The 16,041-nt window shown below is 41.7% G+C and overlaps 1 protein-coding gene across 1 annotated transcript in view; it reads right to left on the bottom strand.

Moving 5' to 3' along the window:
- Positions 1-11,440, bottom strand: part of crabp1a (cellular retinoic acid binding protein 1a) — a 31,269-nt gene extending 19,829 nt beyond the window's left edge. Inside the window, exons 1-2 of the mRNA XM_072435754.1 lie at positions 11,184-11,440; positions 1,835-2,013 (exon numbers count right to left, since the gene is read on the bottom strand). Of these exons, the coding sequence (XP_072291855.1) occupies positions 1,835-2,013; positions 11,184-11,253 (249 nt within the window). The 5' untranslated portion in view covers positions 11,254-11,440. The remainder of the gene's footprint in view (positions 1-1,834; positions 2,014-11,183) is intronic.
- Positions 11,441-16,041: the final 4,601 nt, after the last annotated feature.

Below are 16,041 nucleotides of genomic sequence, written 5' to 3'. Positions count from 1 at the left end.
CGGGCGTGTCTGTGGAGAGCAGCGGGCGTGTCTGTGGAGAGCAGCGGGCGTGTCTGTGGAGAGCAGCGGGCGTGTCCGTGGAGAGCAGCGGGCGTGTCTGTGGAGAGCAGCGGGCGTGTCTCTGGAGAGCAGTGGGCGTGTCTGTGGAGAGCAGTGGGCGTGTCTGTGGTGACAGTCGGTGACAGCAGGAGTTCGAATCACTCTAAATACAACTTTGAGACGGTAAATAAGGAAAAACTATTCGAACATGGTTAAAAGCTCTTAAAAGTCGACTTTACACGATGTTGCCTTTAATTGCCATGGCAACGGTGCTAATCCTTCAGTCTGGGAAACATCGGCGTTGCAGTGACACCTCAGATCACCACTTCTCACACTACGCAACGGTTTCCTTTTCAACGATTCCCGGCTCATCTTCTGTCGCTCCCACTCCTCGCTGCCGAAGCCGGGTTTTACCTGGGCGGTAACTCTTTTTGAAGGCTCCATCTCCTTCGGGACGCCCCGATCCGGCTGTGGTGCGTGACCCTCATAGCAACCTGCAGGTGGTCATTAATATTTCATTCAACCTTCAGAAAGAACGACAAGGAGAAGTCCCAGCGGCCCCTGAACACACCGCTCGCCCCATCGCAGGCAATGGCGTAGTTGGCAGGATTACGCATTCTTATTGGAGCGAATCTCAAACGAATCGACGAAGTGGAAACAAACGACTTCCATGAAAGCATCGCATGAGCAGACTGCGAGTATTGATTTATTTTAGTTTTGCATTCGGTTTTAGTCTGAAAGTGGTCGGAAAAAGTCAGAAATATCCATAATAATAATGATAATAATAATGATGATAATAATTTAAAAAAAGCTTGCGACACAATATAACACAAATAAAACAGATTCTATAGAGGAAAAAAATAATTATTAATTCAGCTTTAATGTTTGAGGAATTCTGATCATTTAAGTTAATTGTAACGATTAATCGAATAATCGTGGCCGGTCGTCTATAATAAATGATCATCGTATTTTTCTTATAATCGTAATCTACAAACTCTAAAACAGATATGAGGAAAAAGTAAAAAAAAACAACCAACTGTATAAAGTGATATTTCTGCACTTTTGTGAGTTATTTTCCAGACACTTCACATTTGTCTGAACTAAGACATTTAAAAACACATTTTGTTGACATCATATCTAAAATATATCTAAATCATAAATCTGAATATTGTTATCGGAATATTTTGTCAATATCACCTTGGACTATTCGGTTGTACTTCTACTTGAGTGATTATAGTTTGAAATAACGTTACTCTTACTTTAGGACAAACAAACAAACAAACAAACATCTATACAGTTCATACAATTCACTAGGGCCAGATTTTTCACAACACGACACTGTAACAACAGTTTGGGTCGCACACAATATCCCCAACACTCTTTAAATAAATTAAGTTAATACAATAAATACTCATAGATTAGATTTTTGTGATAAATAACACAAACATATAATATAATATTTAATACAAAATACTTTATCAACATTGACTTTCAAAATTGCCCATCCAGGACTGAACCAGAATTGAACTAGCACCAGACTAGAACTAAACCAGTAAAAAAGATTATTATTTAATTTTTTTAATATGTGGAAGATGGCTCGTAGGCCGGATTAAATTGCTTGGAGGGCCGGATTTAGCCCGCGGGCCTGATGTTGAATATTCCTGCTTTATCAAAATCACTACATTTACAACACTACACCCTGACGACCTCCCACCCAACAGCTACAGCAGTTAGTGAGCGGGCGACGTGTACTTGTACTTGTACTTGTACCTTGCACTTGCACTTGTACTTGTACCTTGCACTTGCGCCCGTCCACCGTCTCCTCGTTGTACTCTTCTCCGACGGTGAAGTTGATCTCGGTGGTCCGGATGCTGGTGGAGGTCTTGATGTAGAATGTGTCTCCGTCCTGACGAATCTCCACGTGAGGGTTCGAGGCTGCTGCCACGGCAACCTTCCTCAGCATCGCGTTCACTCCTGCACACGAGGCACAAGAGACACATACTGGGATTTTATATTTGTTTACCACTTATCTGCTCTATTAGACAAAGTATACAACTGCAGTAAAGCGTACTACTACAATGAAGTATACAAGTACAATGAAGTATACAAGTACAATGAAGCATACTACTACAATGAAGTATTCAAGTACAATGAAGTATTCAAGTACAATGAAGTATACAAGTACAATGAAGTATACAACTACAATTAAGTATAGAAGTACAATGAAGTATTCAAGTACAATGAAGTATACAAGTACAATGAAGTATACAACTACAATTAAGTATAGAAGTACAATGAAGTATTCAAGTACAATTAAGTATACAACTAGAATTAAGTATACAACCAGCAGCGGCTGGTCCCCCCCTTTCAATCTATAATAATATATATCCATATATACATCTATAAATAGATATAGATGTATACTTTGTTTGCGGCGCGTAGTCTGCTGCCTGGCGCAGTCTGCGTCACTTTTCTACGTTCCCGTGAGGCGGTTTAAAAAGCGCCCCAGAGCCTCATAGAAAAGCAATGGGGATTTTTAGCCAATCAAATCACAATCAAAAGTGACTACGTCACTATGGTTTTCTCCAGAGGAAAATAGCGACTTTGGGGCGCTCCAGAAAGCGCCCTTTTGAACGTGGTAGTTACGCCACGGAGCTACGCTTTTTACACAAGACACAGACATCATGGGGTGCACGGTGGCAAAGGCGGATAGCGCTCTTGCCTCCCAAGAAGGAGATCATGGGTTCGATTCCCGGAGCAGACCAATATCACATGATCTCTCTGGGTGGAGTCTGCATGTTCTCCCCGTGTTACCGTTGGTTCTCTCCGGGTTCTCCAGCTCCTCCCACCGTCCAAAGACATGCATGTATCAGGCAAATTGGCAAATCTAAATTGGCCCAATGGACAGGTGTTGAAAATTAGCATATTCTGCTACATACATACATACACTTAAAACATTGCATCTGGTTTGTGCTATGTCCTTAAATAAATAAAATAAACACGTGCGCGCGCCTGCAGGAAGTGCCACACACGCCGTGTTTTCCGTGAGCAGCTCAACTGTTTGCTGGATTTATTTGTGTTGAAAGCTGATTTCGGATCGATCCGAGCCGAGAATGTGTCTGTCAAATTCCGTGCTCCGTTACCATGACAACAAACACGCAGTTTTTTTCAGTTGATTACTTGCATAAGGCTAACGCTAAGTATCACTTAACTTCTATTGATAAAAATATACTTTTGTTATTAGAAAACCTATGAAAGAAAGCTATAAATGACAACTTTCCAACAGCAATACTGTCTTTGATAATTAAATATAAAAATGTAAAATGTTGCACATGTAGTTCAGGGTAACTAATGCCACTTTGTGTTTTTTGTTTGTGTTTTTATTTCCTCTTAATGTAGTAATTGATACTCTGCACAATAAGGGACAGTATCACTGAGATTTTTGATTTGCTCTTTTGGAGTGGAAATAAAGTGTGTTTACTTAATTAATTCAGTTGTAAATGTGTATTTAAAATATGTATCCATACAGTCAATGTCGGTGTAATCCCTCATTCGTCCAGGCGTGTTCCATAGTAGAAAAAACTTCAGTTATAGTCATCTGGACTAACTCAGTCCAGATGACTACAACTGAAGTTTTTTCTACTACCATATAGTCAATGTTAAAAGTTTCAATTTTGGACATTAAAAAAAACAAAAACACGGTTATGTCAAATAGCCCCCCCTATAATTTGTACCACCAGCCGCCACTGAATACAACTACAATTAAGTATATAGTATACAACTACAATCAAGTATACAACTGCGAATATTGGCTCGCCGTACTCGCTAGCGCATGTCGCCACTTTAGCCTTTACAGCTAGCTATACCCGGTATTATAAAGTAGTATATAACAAAAAAAACATATAACGGTGCTTTTCACACTTTTCTCCTCATTTCATTCTCACTTAATTCCACTGAAGACACTGTTTGGCTCCAGAGTAAATGTCACATTAAAAAGTACAATGTGTCACCAGATCTAAACCCAGACTTTAACCAGAAAATCAGACTCAGGTCTAAAATTGGACTAAACCATGGATAAAGTCTAAATGTTGCTCAACCTAAACATACAAAAACAACATATTTATATATTACACTGCACATTATCTGATGGAGCAAAAGTATCAGTATGTGTATGATACAATATACTTTGGTGATATTGTGAGCTGCACGATCGATGTATCGCATGAGTTTTTATTTAATGACGGTGCTTCCACTTTGTTGCTTGTTTAGAAAAAGTAAACTTCTTTATGTAATGCATTTGTATTCCATGTTACGTTTCTTCAGGTTGTGTTTCGGCAAAAAACACTCAAATAGTTGGTCATTAGTATTGGCGAACATCGTGTACAACGCCCCGATTACCGCACGTATCGTAACGTGCTAATCTTCCCGTGTCGCGGGTGTATGGAAGCCTGTGAGTCCCGGCGCTCAGACTAAAGCCCTCTCTTTGAGTGTTGTGCGGTGGGGTTTTTGTGCGGTGCTTTTATTGTGCGGCTGGAGCACCCCTGGGTGAAGTGTCCACACGCATCAGACACAGAGGAGGGAACACGGCGCGCCTCTGTCCGCTCGCATTCTAGAACGTCCACGTCTGATTCACACACTCACCCAACAGCCACGGCAAAAGCGGAGGTTTGAACTCGCACGGTAACCCCGGGCAACCGGACGAAACTCGGGTTCGCCCAAAACTGTCACACGTTCTAAGTGCGGGGATTCGAATAAAGATACGAATGGACATCCAACGAAACACAAGCATGGCACATTTATGTTAAATTAAAGGTGACAATCTGGTCCAAAATCTGTGAATTAAGTCAGAATGTCCAAAAAAAATTACAAAAATTCTGCAACATGTTTTAAATTTAGAGCAGGCATGTCCAACCTACGGCCCAGGGGCCAAATGCGGCCCTCAGACCAATTTTTGTTGGCCCTTCGGCTTCCTGCTAAATTGGTCCAAACTTCAAAAAATCCAAGCAATTTGACGTTATACCAACCTAATATTAATGTTCCATGTATTATTAAAGGTGTGGAGGAATCAAAACAATGGAAAATGCTATTTGTTATTTGACAAATTCGACATTGTCTGTGGCCCTCGGCTCCGTATAAGTTTCCAAATGTGGCCCTTGGTGAAGAAAGTTTGGACACCCCTGATTTAGAGGTTTATAAAGTGTCAGAAATTTAAATTGGGTTAAGTCTTGCAGCTGATCGGTCACGCGCAAACGTTCCAACTGTTAATATACTGTAAATTTTGTTCTGAAAGTTTATGGGGAAAATGAATGGTAAATTTACGTCAAGCAGATGAAAACAAGAGCAAGAAAAGTGAAGTGGTGCATCTTTAAATCAGAAGTCGCGGTTAGATTTTCTCAACAACAACAACAACAACAACAACATCAACAACAAAATCAATCATGTGCATTAATTTGGAGAATATATAATCTATAATATAATCTGTTCCATGGACGTAAAAACCCTCAGATTTCATCCGTTCATCCTGATCCCATCGAGCTTCAGCGAGGGCCAAACACTAAAAATACTTTTACGATGTTTTTAAGTCTCGTTATCTAAAGGATTTGCAATGACGTGACCCAATCCGCCTTCCCCAGCGTTTTCTGCAGAAAAAAGACCAAAAAAAAGAATAATAACCAACACTTATTTGCTAGTTTCTTTTTTCTGTGTGGCAGAGTGGTTAGCCTGATGTTTCCGCTGATTTCCCTTCAGCTTTACTCAGTATCCTCAGGTGTACATGTGATGGTTGCTTGTGTTGGGAAGAATACTTTTAAATGTATTTATTAACAGAGTACTGAATACCTAACAAGTATAATCATATAATAGTTATGATTTGACAAATAATTACACCTGACGACACCTTTATCTTGTTAAATCACTGTTTAAACTGTCATAAAACGGTGTAAGTCCCGTGCAAAGTTTCTGGAAGGGCGCGTTTTGATGACATCACAGTGGTATCGTGAACTCGGCTCTGCTTCCGGTCATTTTCAACTTTTATTTGTCAGATTTTCTTCACAAACTGCGACTTGACAGATGTAAAACTCTGATGATTATTTACCACAGGGACAAAACCCACCAAACGACAACGTAATTAGAGAAACATGGGAACAACTCATTGAACTAAAATTCAGTTAAGATAAATATATTTGGATACAAATTTTATCCCAAAATAGCAATTTTTTGATTAGTTTAGTTTAGAGTTTAGAATTTCACTTCCTAGGAAATTACCCAGCAAACACCGGGCCAAAACTAATGTGATCTCACAATTTCTTGTTTTCCATGCCACAGTCCTGGTTCAGTCCTGGTTTAGTCCTAGTTTAGTCCTGATTTAGACCTGGTTCAGTCCTGGTTTAGACCTGGTTTAGTCCTGGTTTAGACCTGGTTTAGTCCTGGTTTAGACCTGGTTTAGACCTGGTTCAGTCCTGGTTCAGTCCTGGTTCAGTCCTGGTTTAGTCCTGGTTTAGACCTGGTTTAGTCCTGGTTTAGACCTGGTTCAGTCCTGGTTTTGACCTGGTTCAGTCCTGGTTTAGTCCTGGTTTAGACCTGGTTTAGTCCTGGTTTAGTCCTGGTTTAGTCCTGGTTTAGACCTGGTTCAGTCCTGGTTTTGACCTGGTTCAGTCCTGGTTTAGTCCTGGTTTAGACCTGGTTCAGTCCTGGTTCAGACCTGGTTTAGACCTGGTTTAGTCCTGGTTTAGTCCTGGTTTAGACCTGGTTCAGTCCTGGTTTAGACCTGGTTTAGTCCTGGTTTAGTCCTGGTTTAGACCTGGTTTAGACCTGGTTCAGTCCTGGTTCAGTCCTGGTTCAGTCCTGGTTCAGACCTGGTTCAGTCCTGGTTCAGACCTGGTTTAGTCCTGGTTTAGCCCTGTTTTAGTCCTGGTTCAGTCCTGGTTTAGTCCTGGTTTAGCCCTGTTTTAGTTCTGGTTTAGTCCTGGTTTAGTCCTGGTTCAGTCCGTGCAAAGAGACTGTTACTATTGCAATGTCTTTAAATAGTTGATTATGTCTTTTAGTGTTGTGTATCCTTTTGACTTGAGAATTAAAGTGCCTATGACAGGTTTTTACGATTTTCTAATTTTGGCTTTATTTGGTGTATTTATACCTGTTTTACATATAAATTATAGTTTTACACCAATCGAGCAGGTATTTGTGGAGAAAACATGGAAAAATGTGCAGAAAATGACAGGAAGTGAGATCACACCAGGGACACTCACTCCAGTCAAAGTTTATGCAGAATTTACACAAAGAAACAACTTTTTTGACTCTAAACATGAATTCAACAAAATAAAGTTGGTCTCATATATTTTTATTTGTCAAATAAAAAAACTGTGACATTAGATGAGTTTTGGCCCAATGTTTGCTGGGTAATTTCCCAGTGTGATACCATCAATAACAAACACGAAGTGAAATTATAAACCTAAAAAGTTAGCTATTCTGTGATACATTTTTATTTAACCAAAATTCAAAACATATTTATCTTAACAGAAGTGTCCCCTTCTGTTCAACCTCTACATGCTGCCGTTAGATCAGCTGATACGCAGTGAAAATGTGTCCTATCACAATTATGCAGACGAGTCAGATCTATGTTTCACTATCGGCAGGTGACTATGGACCAGTGGATTCACTCTGTCACTGCATCCAACAGATCAGTTTGTGGATGCAAAACAACTTTCTCCAGCTGAACTCAGACAAGACTGAAATCATTGTCTTTGTCACAGAAACAAAGAGAAAGTGTTAGCGGTCACCTCCAGAGTCTCGCTCTCAAACCTACAAACCAAGTTAGAAATCTGGGGGTAATAATGGACTCAGACTTGAACTTTAATAGCCACGTCAAATCAATAACATCAGCAGCTTTTTACCATCTAAAAAACATTGTCAAAATCAAAAATATAGTGTCTAAACCAGATTTAGAGAGACTTATCCATGCGTTTGTCTCCAGTAGATTAGACCGTAACGGCCGCTCACTGGCCTCTTTTTGGGGGGTCTTTACCGTCCCATCACTCCAGGCGCTAATCGAGAGCAAGCATGTGTCGGGAATGCGCCGCAGACGTAGACACACGCATACGGTACTATTGTTCACTGTGGGGGGATTTGGGGCAAGTTTGATAAAGATGAGAATAACAACAGGGGGTCACGTTCAGTTCAGCGAGTTTGTGACGGGGAATAACGTCGTGGAATTTGAATATCATCGGCCTCCTGCTGGTGCCAGAGTCAGGACTAAATATGGACCGGCCTCCTGCTGGTGCCAGAGTCAGGACTAAACATGGACCGGCCTCCTGCTGGTGCCAGAGTCAGGACTAAACATGGACCGGCCTCCTGCTGGTGCCAGAGTCAGGACTAAACATGGACCGGCCTCCTGCTGGTGCCAGAGTCAGGACTAAACATGGACCGGCCTCCTGCTGGTGCCAGAGTCAGGACTAAACATGGACCGGCCTCCTGCTGGTGCCAGAGTCAGGACATATGACTTTTCCTGTTGTGTGAAGCACTTTGAATTTCTTTGTCTACAAATTGTGTTCTACAAATAAACTTGCCTTGAATGAAGACATATAATCAAGATATATCAATGGCATGACAATAGTTAACCCCTTTAAATGAGTTTTAATTAACGTGTCATTCAAGTATTAAGAACACTTCGCGGTCGTCGTCCCCGTGTAAAGCGCTTGTTCCTAATTGACTAAAAAGTGCACCTTTAACTCTGAAAGCTCCAGTGGCACTCCGTCTCCTCTCGGCTGTGGTGCGTTCATACTCTATAATCCTGCATAAAACAATAAAAGTCTGTCGGCCAATCAGCTTCAGAGCCTGAGACTTTAAGCCAAAAGATAGAAATGATGAAGCTATTGCGTTCTAAACATATATAATTATATCGCATGTAAATCTAGACAAGACAAGGACGACTCAAGCTATTGGATCAAACCGGAATGAGGTGCGAAAGCGTCCTTTTCAGTTCCATGTCTCTGAATCTAAAGTACTATTTCAGGTTTTCAACAACGAAATCGACCAATCCCGAAGTCGAGTACATAAAAACAATCATATTTTGATATTTCCTACTCGTGGACTTTACGGACTCTGAAACACACACGCAACGACCGTTTTTACAACAAATACCCGTTAAATCAAAATGTAAAAAACAGAATAAACGATTTCTGATTTGAATTGGTGATACACTTTATCCGTAAATATTCTCGATCTAGAAGCCATATATCGACATTTAATCGGCTGATAATGTACTTAAATAGTCTAAGATAATCGTTTGTCTCGTCGAATCATTGGAATACTTCTCATCGCTGACTCGTCGTCATCGTTAGCTAGCCCTGTGCTATTTCATTAACTTCCATCAAACCGGCGAAGACTGCGCGGATTGCTATCGAGCATCCGCTAACGTCCGACCGTTGCCGCTGTGGAGTTTGACACGCGAGCGACGGCGGAGGACGTTTCTCCCGAATCCTCCCGCGGCATCGCTAATTCATGCCCTACTTAGACTGGTTGCATGAATGCTGCTGCCCTCCCTCCTCCCCAAAAAGTAACAATACCAGATTTGTTTGGCACGGCGAGTTAGCATCGCCGGCGTCCTCGTATCGGCGCTGCAAGTCTGCGCGGAAAACATGTCCCGAGCGTTTCCCGTGGGAACGACAACGATGCTGACGATAATCCGCGAGGAACCGACGTCATGGGAACAGGAACAATCGGATTAGAATAAAAATCTTTAAAAGTACAGACGTTACTGCTGTGCCTTGAATGTTCCACAGTTTGGCATTAAACTCATCCATCTTGTATTTAATAATTCACTTTATAAAAACTACACTTACTCCAGCCTTAACAAAGCATGAGTAAACACTTAATTAATAGTGAACTAACTGTTTATTAACGATGATTCAGGCTTAGTAAATATTTAACCGATGCTAAGTCTAATTGCTAACCTTAATTGAGTAGTTAGAAATTGTTTATTACTAAATATTCAGGCTTAGTAACAACTTAACTAAGGGCTTAGGATATTAATTAAGTAGTTACTAAGCCTGAACCATTCTTTATAAACTATTTCTTCATTATGAATTCTTTCCTCATGTTGTATTAAGGCGTTAATAATTATGTAATAACTACATTTTAATAGCCTTTATAACGCATGAACGACTGAACATGAAGAAGAATGGCTCAGGCTAAAAACAATTAAGTGAATACCCTAACTCCACTTACTCCATAATATGCCTTAATAAAGCATGATCAAAGACTTAATTAACAGTGAACAAACAGTTTATTAACAATGATTCAGGCTTAGTAAGTATTTAACTGATGCTAAACCTAATACCTAACCTTCATTAAGTTGTTAATAAGGCTTAATAACGCTTAATAAACTGTATGTTCATTGTGAATTAAGTCTTTGTTCATGCTTTGTTAATGATAATTAGGTGCAGTTATTATAAAGTGTAAATTTAAATTCATAACGAAGGCTTAGTAACAACTAAATTAAGGGCTTAGGATATGAATTAAGTAGTTACTAAGCCTAAGCCTAGTTACTAAGAAAAAATCTTAATAAACAATGTCTTTCTTCATGTTTTATTGAGGCGTAAATAAGTATGTAATGACTACTTTTAATAGCCTTAATAACACATGAACAACGACTGAACATCAAGAATGGTTCAGGCTAATAACAATTCAAATAATACCCTAACTCCACTAATTCCAGTCTTTATAAAGCATGAACAAAAACTTAATTAACAGTGAACAAACAGTTTATTAATAATGATTCAGGCTTAGTAAATATTTAACTGATGCTAAACCTAATTCCTAACCCTAACCTTTATTAAGTAGTGACTAAGCCTTAATCATGCTTAATAAACTGTATGTTCAATATGAATTAAGTCCTTGTTCATGCTTTATTAAGGTTAATTAAGGTGTAGTTAATATAAAGTGGTAAATATGGCCGTGTATCACATATATCTTCATTTCTAACCCTGAAATGGCCAGTTCTTTAGCTCCTCAGGAACGTCGTGAATATCCAGACGTGCCATTCCACGGCAACAAGACGAGCCTTTTGACTCTGGCTCATGACGGATCGCCCGACCTCACGACGCGAAACGGGAACCCGAGCACAAAAGAACCCGCGGGGAAGGACTCACCCAAGACTTTGAGAAGTTCGTCGAAATTCTCACTGCTCTTCATCTTCCAGTTGCCAGAAAAGTTAGGCATGACGGCGGCGGCGGCGGCGGTCGCAGGCGACGGGCACAAAAGCGAGCGTTTGTGTCAGTGTTGTAGAGCAGCAGCAGCAGCCTCCTCTCCTCCACCGTCTGTCCGTGTCGGGTCGCTGCCTCCGTCTTCACTGCTCTGATCCCGGCGGCGGCGTCAACCCTCTCTCTCTCTCTCTCGCACACTCGCACACTCTGCTCCTGCTGTGCACTTTAAATGGGAAAGGACCCTCCCACTTTGAGATGAATGCCACCGACAAATTACACCCACCTCATTACACCCACCTCATTAAACCCACCTCATTAAACCCACCTCATTACACCCACCTCATTACACCCACCTCATTAAACCCACCGTAAAACATGCACGAGAGCCGGGCGACGTGGAACAAAAATTAATATCCCGATGACGATACCGCGCGTCGGTCCAACGGAAGGCGTATCGTATCGGCCGAGGTTTGATCGTCGGACGGATGTCAGGTTCCTGCCATTTAATCACAAAAGTTAGGGAACATCGCCTCGTACGATTGCACTATTTTCACTTTTGTAACATTTTCCGCTATAAATGAGATACTCGATGTTTCAATTTACCGTATTTTCCGGATTATAAGTCATTCCGGAGTAAAAGTCGCACCAGTCAATAACAAATAATATCACATATGAGTCGCTCCAGAGTATAAGTATTTAAGTATAAGTATAAGTCACACCCCGGCCAAAACTATGAAAGTGCGACTTATAGTCCGGAAAATACGGTATTTGTTATTTTCACACTTGCAACCGCATTTCATACTCCAGTTTATCCGCCTGAAGAGTGGGTCCAGCTCGACTCAGACGGTCCCTCATCTGCCTGAAGAGTGGGTCCAGCTCGACTCAGACGGTCCCTCTTCTGCCTGAAGAGTGGGTCCAGCTCGACTCAGACGGTCCCTCATCTGCCTGAAGAGTGGGTCCAGCTCGACTCAGACGGTCCCTCATCTGCCTGAAGAGTGGGTCCAGCTCGACTCAGACGGTCCCTCATCTGCCTGAAGAGTGGGTCCAGCTCGACTCAGACGGTCCCTCATCTGCCTGAAGAGTGGGTCCAGCTCCAGTCTCCCTCGCGTCCGTCTGTGAGAGTCAGATCTCTCCTTCACTCTGGAACTCCTCCAGGTTTCTACTTTTTCCCAAGGAGGTTTTTTGTAGTTTTTCCTGGCCGAGAAGGAGAGTCTAAGGACATCGTCCCTCGCCACCACAGACATTGTTGATTCATTTTTCATCGTCGCCCTCTGAGGCAACTGTGATTTTGGGCATTACAAAAATAAATTGAATTGAGTTTAACTTGTATATGTTTTTTTCTTCTCTATTATGCATTTTTGTCCAGAAAACACGGTAATATCACATATAAGTCGCTCCGGAGTATAAGTATATAAGTATATAAGTCGCACCCCGGCCAAAACTATGAAAAAAGGTGTGACTTATAGTCTGGAAAATACGGTATCTTCAAAGCCATCGACAATCACAAAATTATCTAAATTTCAATACATCGCCCATTGTTCACCCTTAATGTATGTCACATTCTCAGTACAATGCGCCTTAATAAACACGAAGAAAGTCTTAGTAACTGCTTAATTAATACCATAACTGCTAAACGAAGCCGTTAAGCCTGAATCGTTGTTAATAAACTGTTAGTTGACTATTGATTAAGTCTTAGTTAAACTTAAATAAATTGTGTTGTCATTATAAAGTGTGACCGTTGTTGAAGATAACTTTTCTGTTTGAGGGTTTCGCTTGTCTCCATGGAGATGCTAATGCCCGGAATGTTCCACCGTATGGCATTAAACGTGTCGATCTTGCATTTATTCAGTTACAGAAGTTGCTTTTTAATCAGCGCAGATATAACGCACGGAGATTGTTCTTTTTCTCCGCCTTTTCGCACGACCTTTTAACGGAAAGTGACCCGGTTATTCTTATTATCATTCATTATTCATCTGAACTGAAAAAAGCGCCATCAAACATTCATTCATTTCACAGCTCTCCCCCTTGAACTGAACTTGACTCCATCGGCGGCCTGTTGGGAACGAGTCGCTTCTGTGCGTTTCAATCGGAGCGGCAAGAAAAATCCACACGTCCTTCGATTCATCGTCAACGGCACGTTCTATTCACCGTAGGCAACTATGACATCAAAGCGTCGCTGAATAAATACACGCGTTCATCGTCTTTGTTTCCTTGAGGCGCAAAGCGAAAACGATCGCACGTAAACGATGAATAACAACGTAATAGTGATCATTACCAGTGCGGCGTGTATTCAGCCGAGGCAACGTCGACCGATTCCCCCGTAGATCTCCCTCCTGCTCCATTCACCTCAGCTGTCCCCCAAGGGTCGGTCCTCGGCCCACTCCTTTTCATCCTGGTCCTCAGTTCCACTCCTTCGCCGGTGACATTGATCTTCACCTCTTACCGGATCCATAACTCCTGCCACTCACGGCGTGCCAGGAAAGTCCAGAATGATACAATGTCGCTCAGTATTTGCAAAACAGATATGATTAATTCTGTGTTGTGAAATATTCCGGGGGAACGACAAAAAAAAAAGAAAACGATCAGTTCTCTGACTTTGTCTCAGAAACGTTACATCGTGCACCGTTAATTAGTAATCGTACAAAACTAATAAAAGTAGTAGTTTGTAAAGGTCTTAACTACAGTGTTAACAGGAGGGATAAGGTAAGGTAAGGTATAGACGAGGGGCATTTTGTTCTTTGCAAAGGGCATTTGATTTACATTTGAATTGTGATTTTTATTTTTATTGTGAATCAAATTTAACCCTCACTTTTCATCATAAACATTTGTTTCTTTATTGTCTGCAGCAGTACAAAGGTCCGTCACGTTTGGGTAAGTGGTTCTTAAGGTGACACATGGATTCCTCTGAAGTTCAAATATTCACTGACTTTAGGGTTAATTTAAGCCACATTTTTGGGCTAGTCCTCGTTTAGAAGTTCTCAGTGGAGGAAAGTAACAAAGTACAAAAGTGAAAGTACTGCACTTAACTTTTACTCCACTCATGTTTTAACTGGATTGAAAAGTAAGAACTGCTATTTGTTTGGTTTCAGGGGTTATTTTAGTGCGTCCTGCTTTAGTCCTGCTTTAGTCCTGCTTTAGTCCTGCTTTAGACCTGCTTTAGTCCTGCTTTAATCCTGCTTTAGTCCTGCTTTAGTCCTGCTTTAGTCCTGCTTTAGACCTGCTTTAGACCTGCTTTAGTCCTGCTTTAGACCTGCTTTAGTCCTGCTTTAGTCCTGCTTTAGTCCTGCTTTAGTCCTGCTTTAGACCTGCTTTAGACCTGCTTGGTCCTGCTTTAGTCCTGCTTTGGTCCTGCTTTAATCCTGCTTTAGTCCTGCTTTAGTCCTGCTTTAGTCCTGCTTTAGTCCTGCTTTAGACCTGCTTTAGTCCTGCTTTAGACCTGCTTTAGTCCTGCTTTAGACCTGCTTTAGTCCTGCTTTAGTCCTGCTTTAGTCCTGCTTTAGACCTGCTTTAGACCTGCTTTAGTCCTGCTTTAGACCTGCTTTAGTCCTGCTTTAGACCTGCTTTAGTCCTGCTTTAATCCTGCTTTAGACCTGCTTTAGTCCTGCTTTAATCCTGCTTTAGACCTGCTTTAGTCCTGCTTTAATCCTGCTTTAGACCTGCTTTAGTCCTGCTTTAGACCTGCTTTAGTCCTGCTTTAGTCCTGCTTTAGACCTGCTTTAGTCCTGCTTTAGTCCTGCTTTAGACCTGCTTTAGTTCTGCTTTAGTTCTGCTTTAGACCTGCTTTAGTCCCGCTTTAGACCCGCTTTAGACCCGCTTTAGTCCCGCTTTAGTCCCGCTTTAGACCCGCTTTAGACCCGCTTTAGACCCGCTTTAGTCCCGCTTTAGTCCCGCTTTAGTCCTGCTTTAGTCCTGCTTTAGACCTGCTTTAGTCCTGCTTTAGTCCTGCTTTAGTCCTGCTTTAGTCCTGCTTTAGACCTGCTTTAGTCCTGCTTTAGTCCTGCTTTAGTCCTGCTTTAGACCTGCTTTAGACCTGCTTGGTCCTGCTTTAGTCCTGCTTTGGTCCTCCTTTATACCTGGTTTGGTCCTGTTTTAGTCCTGCTTTAGTCCTGCTTTAATCCTGCTTTAGTCCTGCTTTAGTCCTGCTTTAGTCCTGCTTTAGTCCTGCTTTAGACCTGCTTTAGTCCTGCTTTAGTCCTGCTTTAGTCCTGCTTTAGTCCTGCTTTAGTCCTGCTTTAGACCTGCTTTAGTCCTGCTTTAATCCTGCTTTAGACCTGCTTTAGTCCTGCTTTAATCCTGCTTTAGTCCTGCTTTAGTCCTGCTTTAGACCTGCTTTAGTCCTGCTTTAGACCTGCTTTAGTTCTGCTTTAGACCTGCTTTAGTTCTGCTTTAGTTCTGCTTTAGACCTGCTTTAGTTCTGCTTTAGTTCTGCTTTAGACCTGCTTTAGACCCGCTTTAGACCCGCTTTAGTCCCGCTTTAGACCCGCTTTAGACCCGCTTTAGTCCCGCTTTAGTCCCGCTTTAGACCCGCTTTAGACCCGCTTTAGACCCGCTTTAGTCCCGCTTTAGTCCCGCTTTAGTCCCGCTTTAGACCCGCTTTAGACCCGCTTTAGACCCGCTTTAGACCCGCTTTAGTCCCGCTTTAGACCCGCTTTAATCCTGCTTTAGACCTGTTTTAGTCCTGCTTTAGACCTGCTTTAGACCCGCTTTAGACCTGCTTTAGACCCGCTTTAGACCTGCTTTAGTCCTGTTTTAGTCCTGCTTTAGACCTGCTTTAATCCTGCTTTAGACCTGCTTTAGTCCTGCT

This window comes from Eucyclogobius newberryi, unplaced genomic scaffold (assembly GCF_026437365.1).
Source record: "Eucyclogobius newberryi isolate DKJ021-1_F unplaced genomic scaffold, fEucNew1.0.hap1 SCAF_7, whole genome shotgun sequence".
Lineage (NCBI taxonomy): Eukaryota > Metazoa > Chordata > Actinopteri > Gobiiformes > Gobiidae > Eucyclogobius > Eucyclogobius newberryi.
The sequence above is the reverse complement of the archived record's forward strand: the minus strand, read 5'-3'. Positions and strand labels throughout refer to the sequence as shown.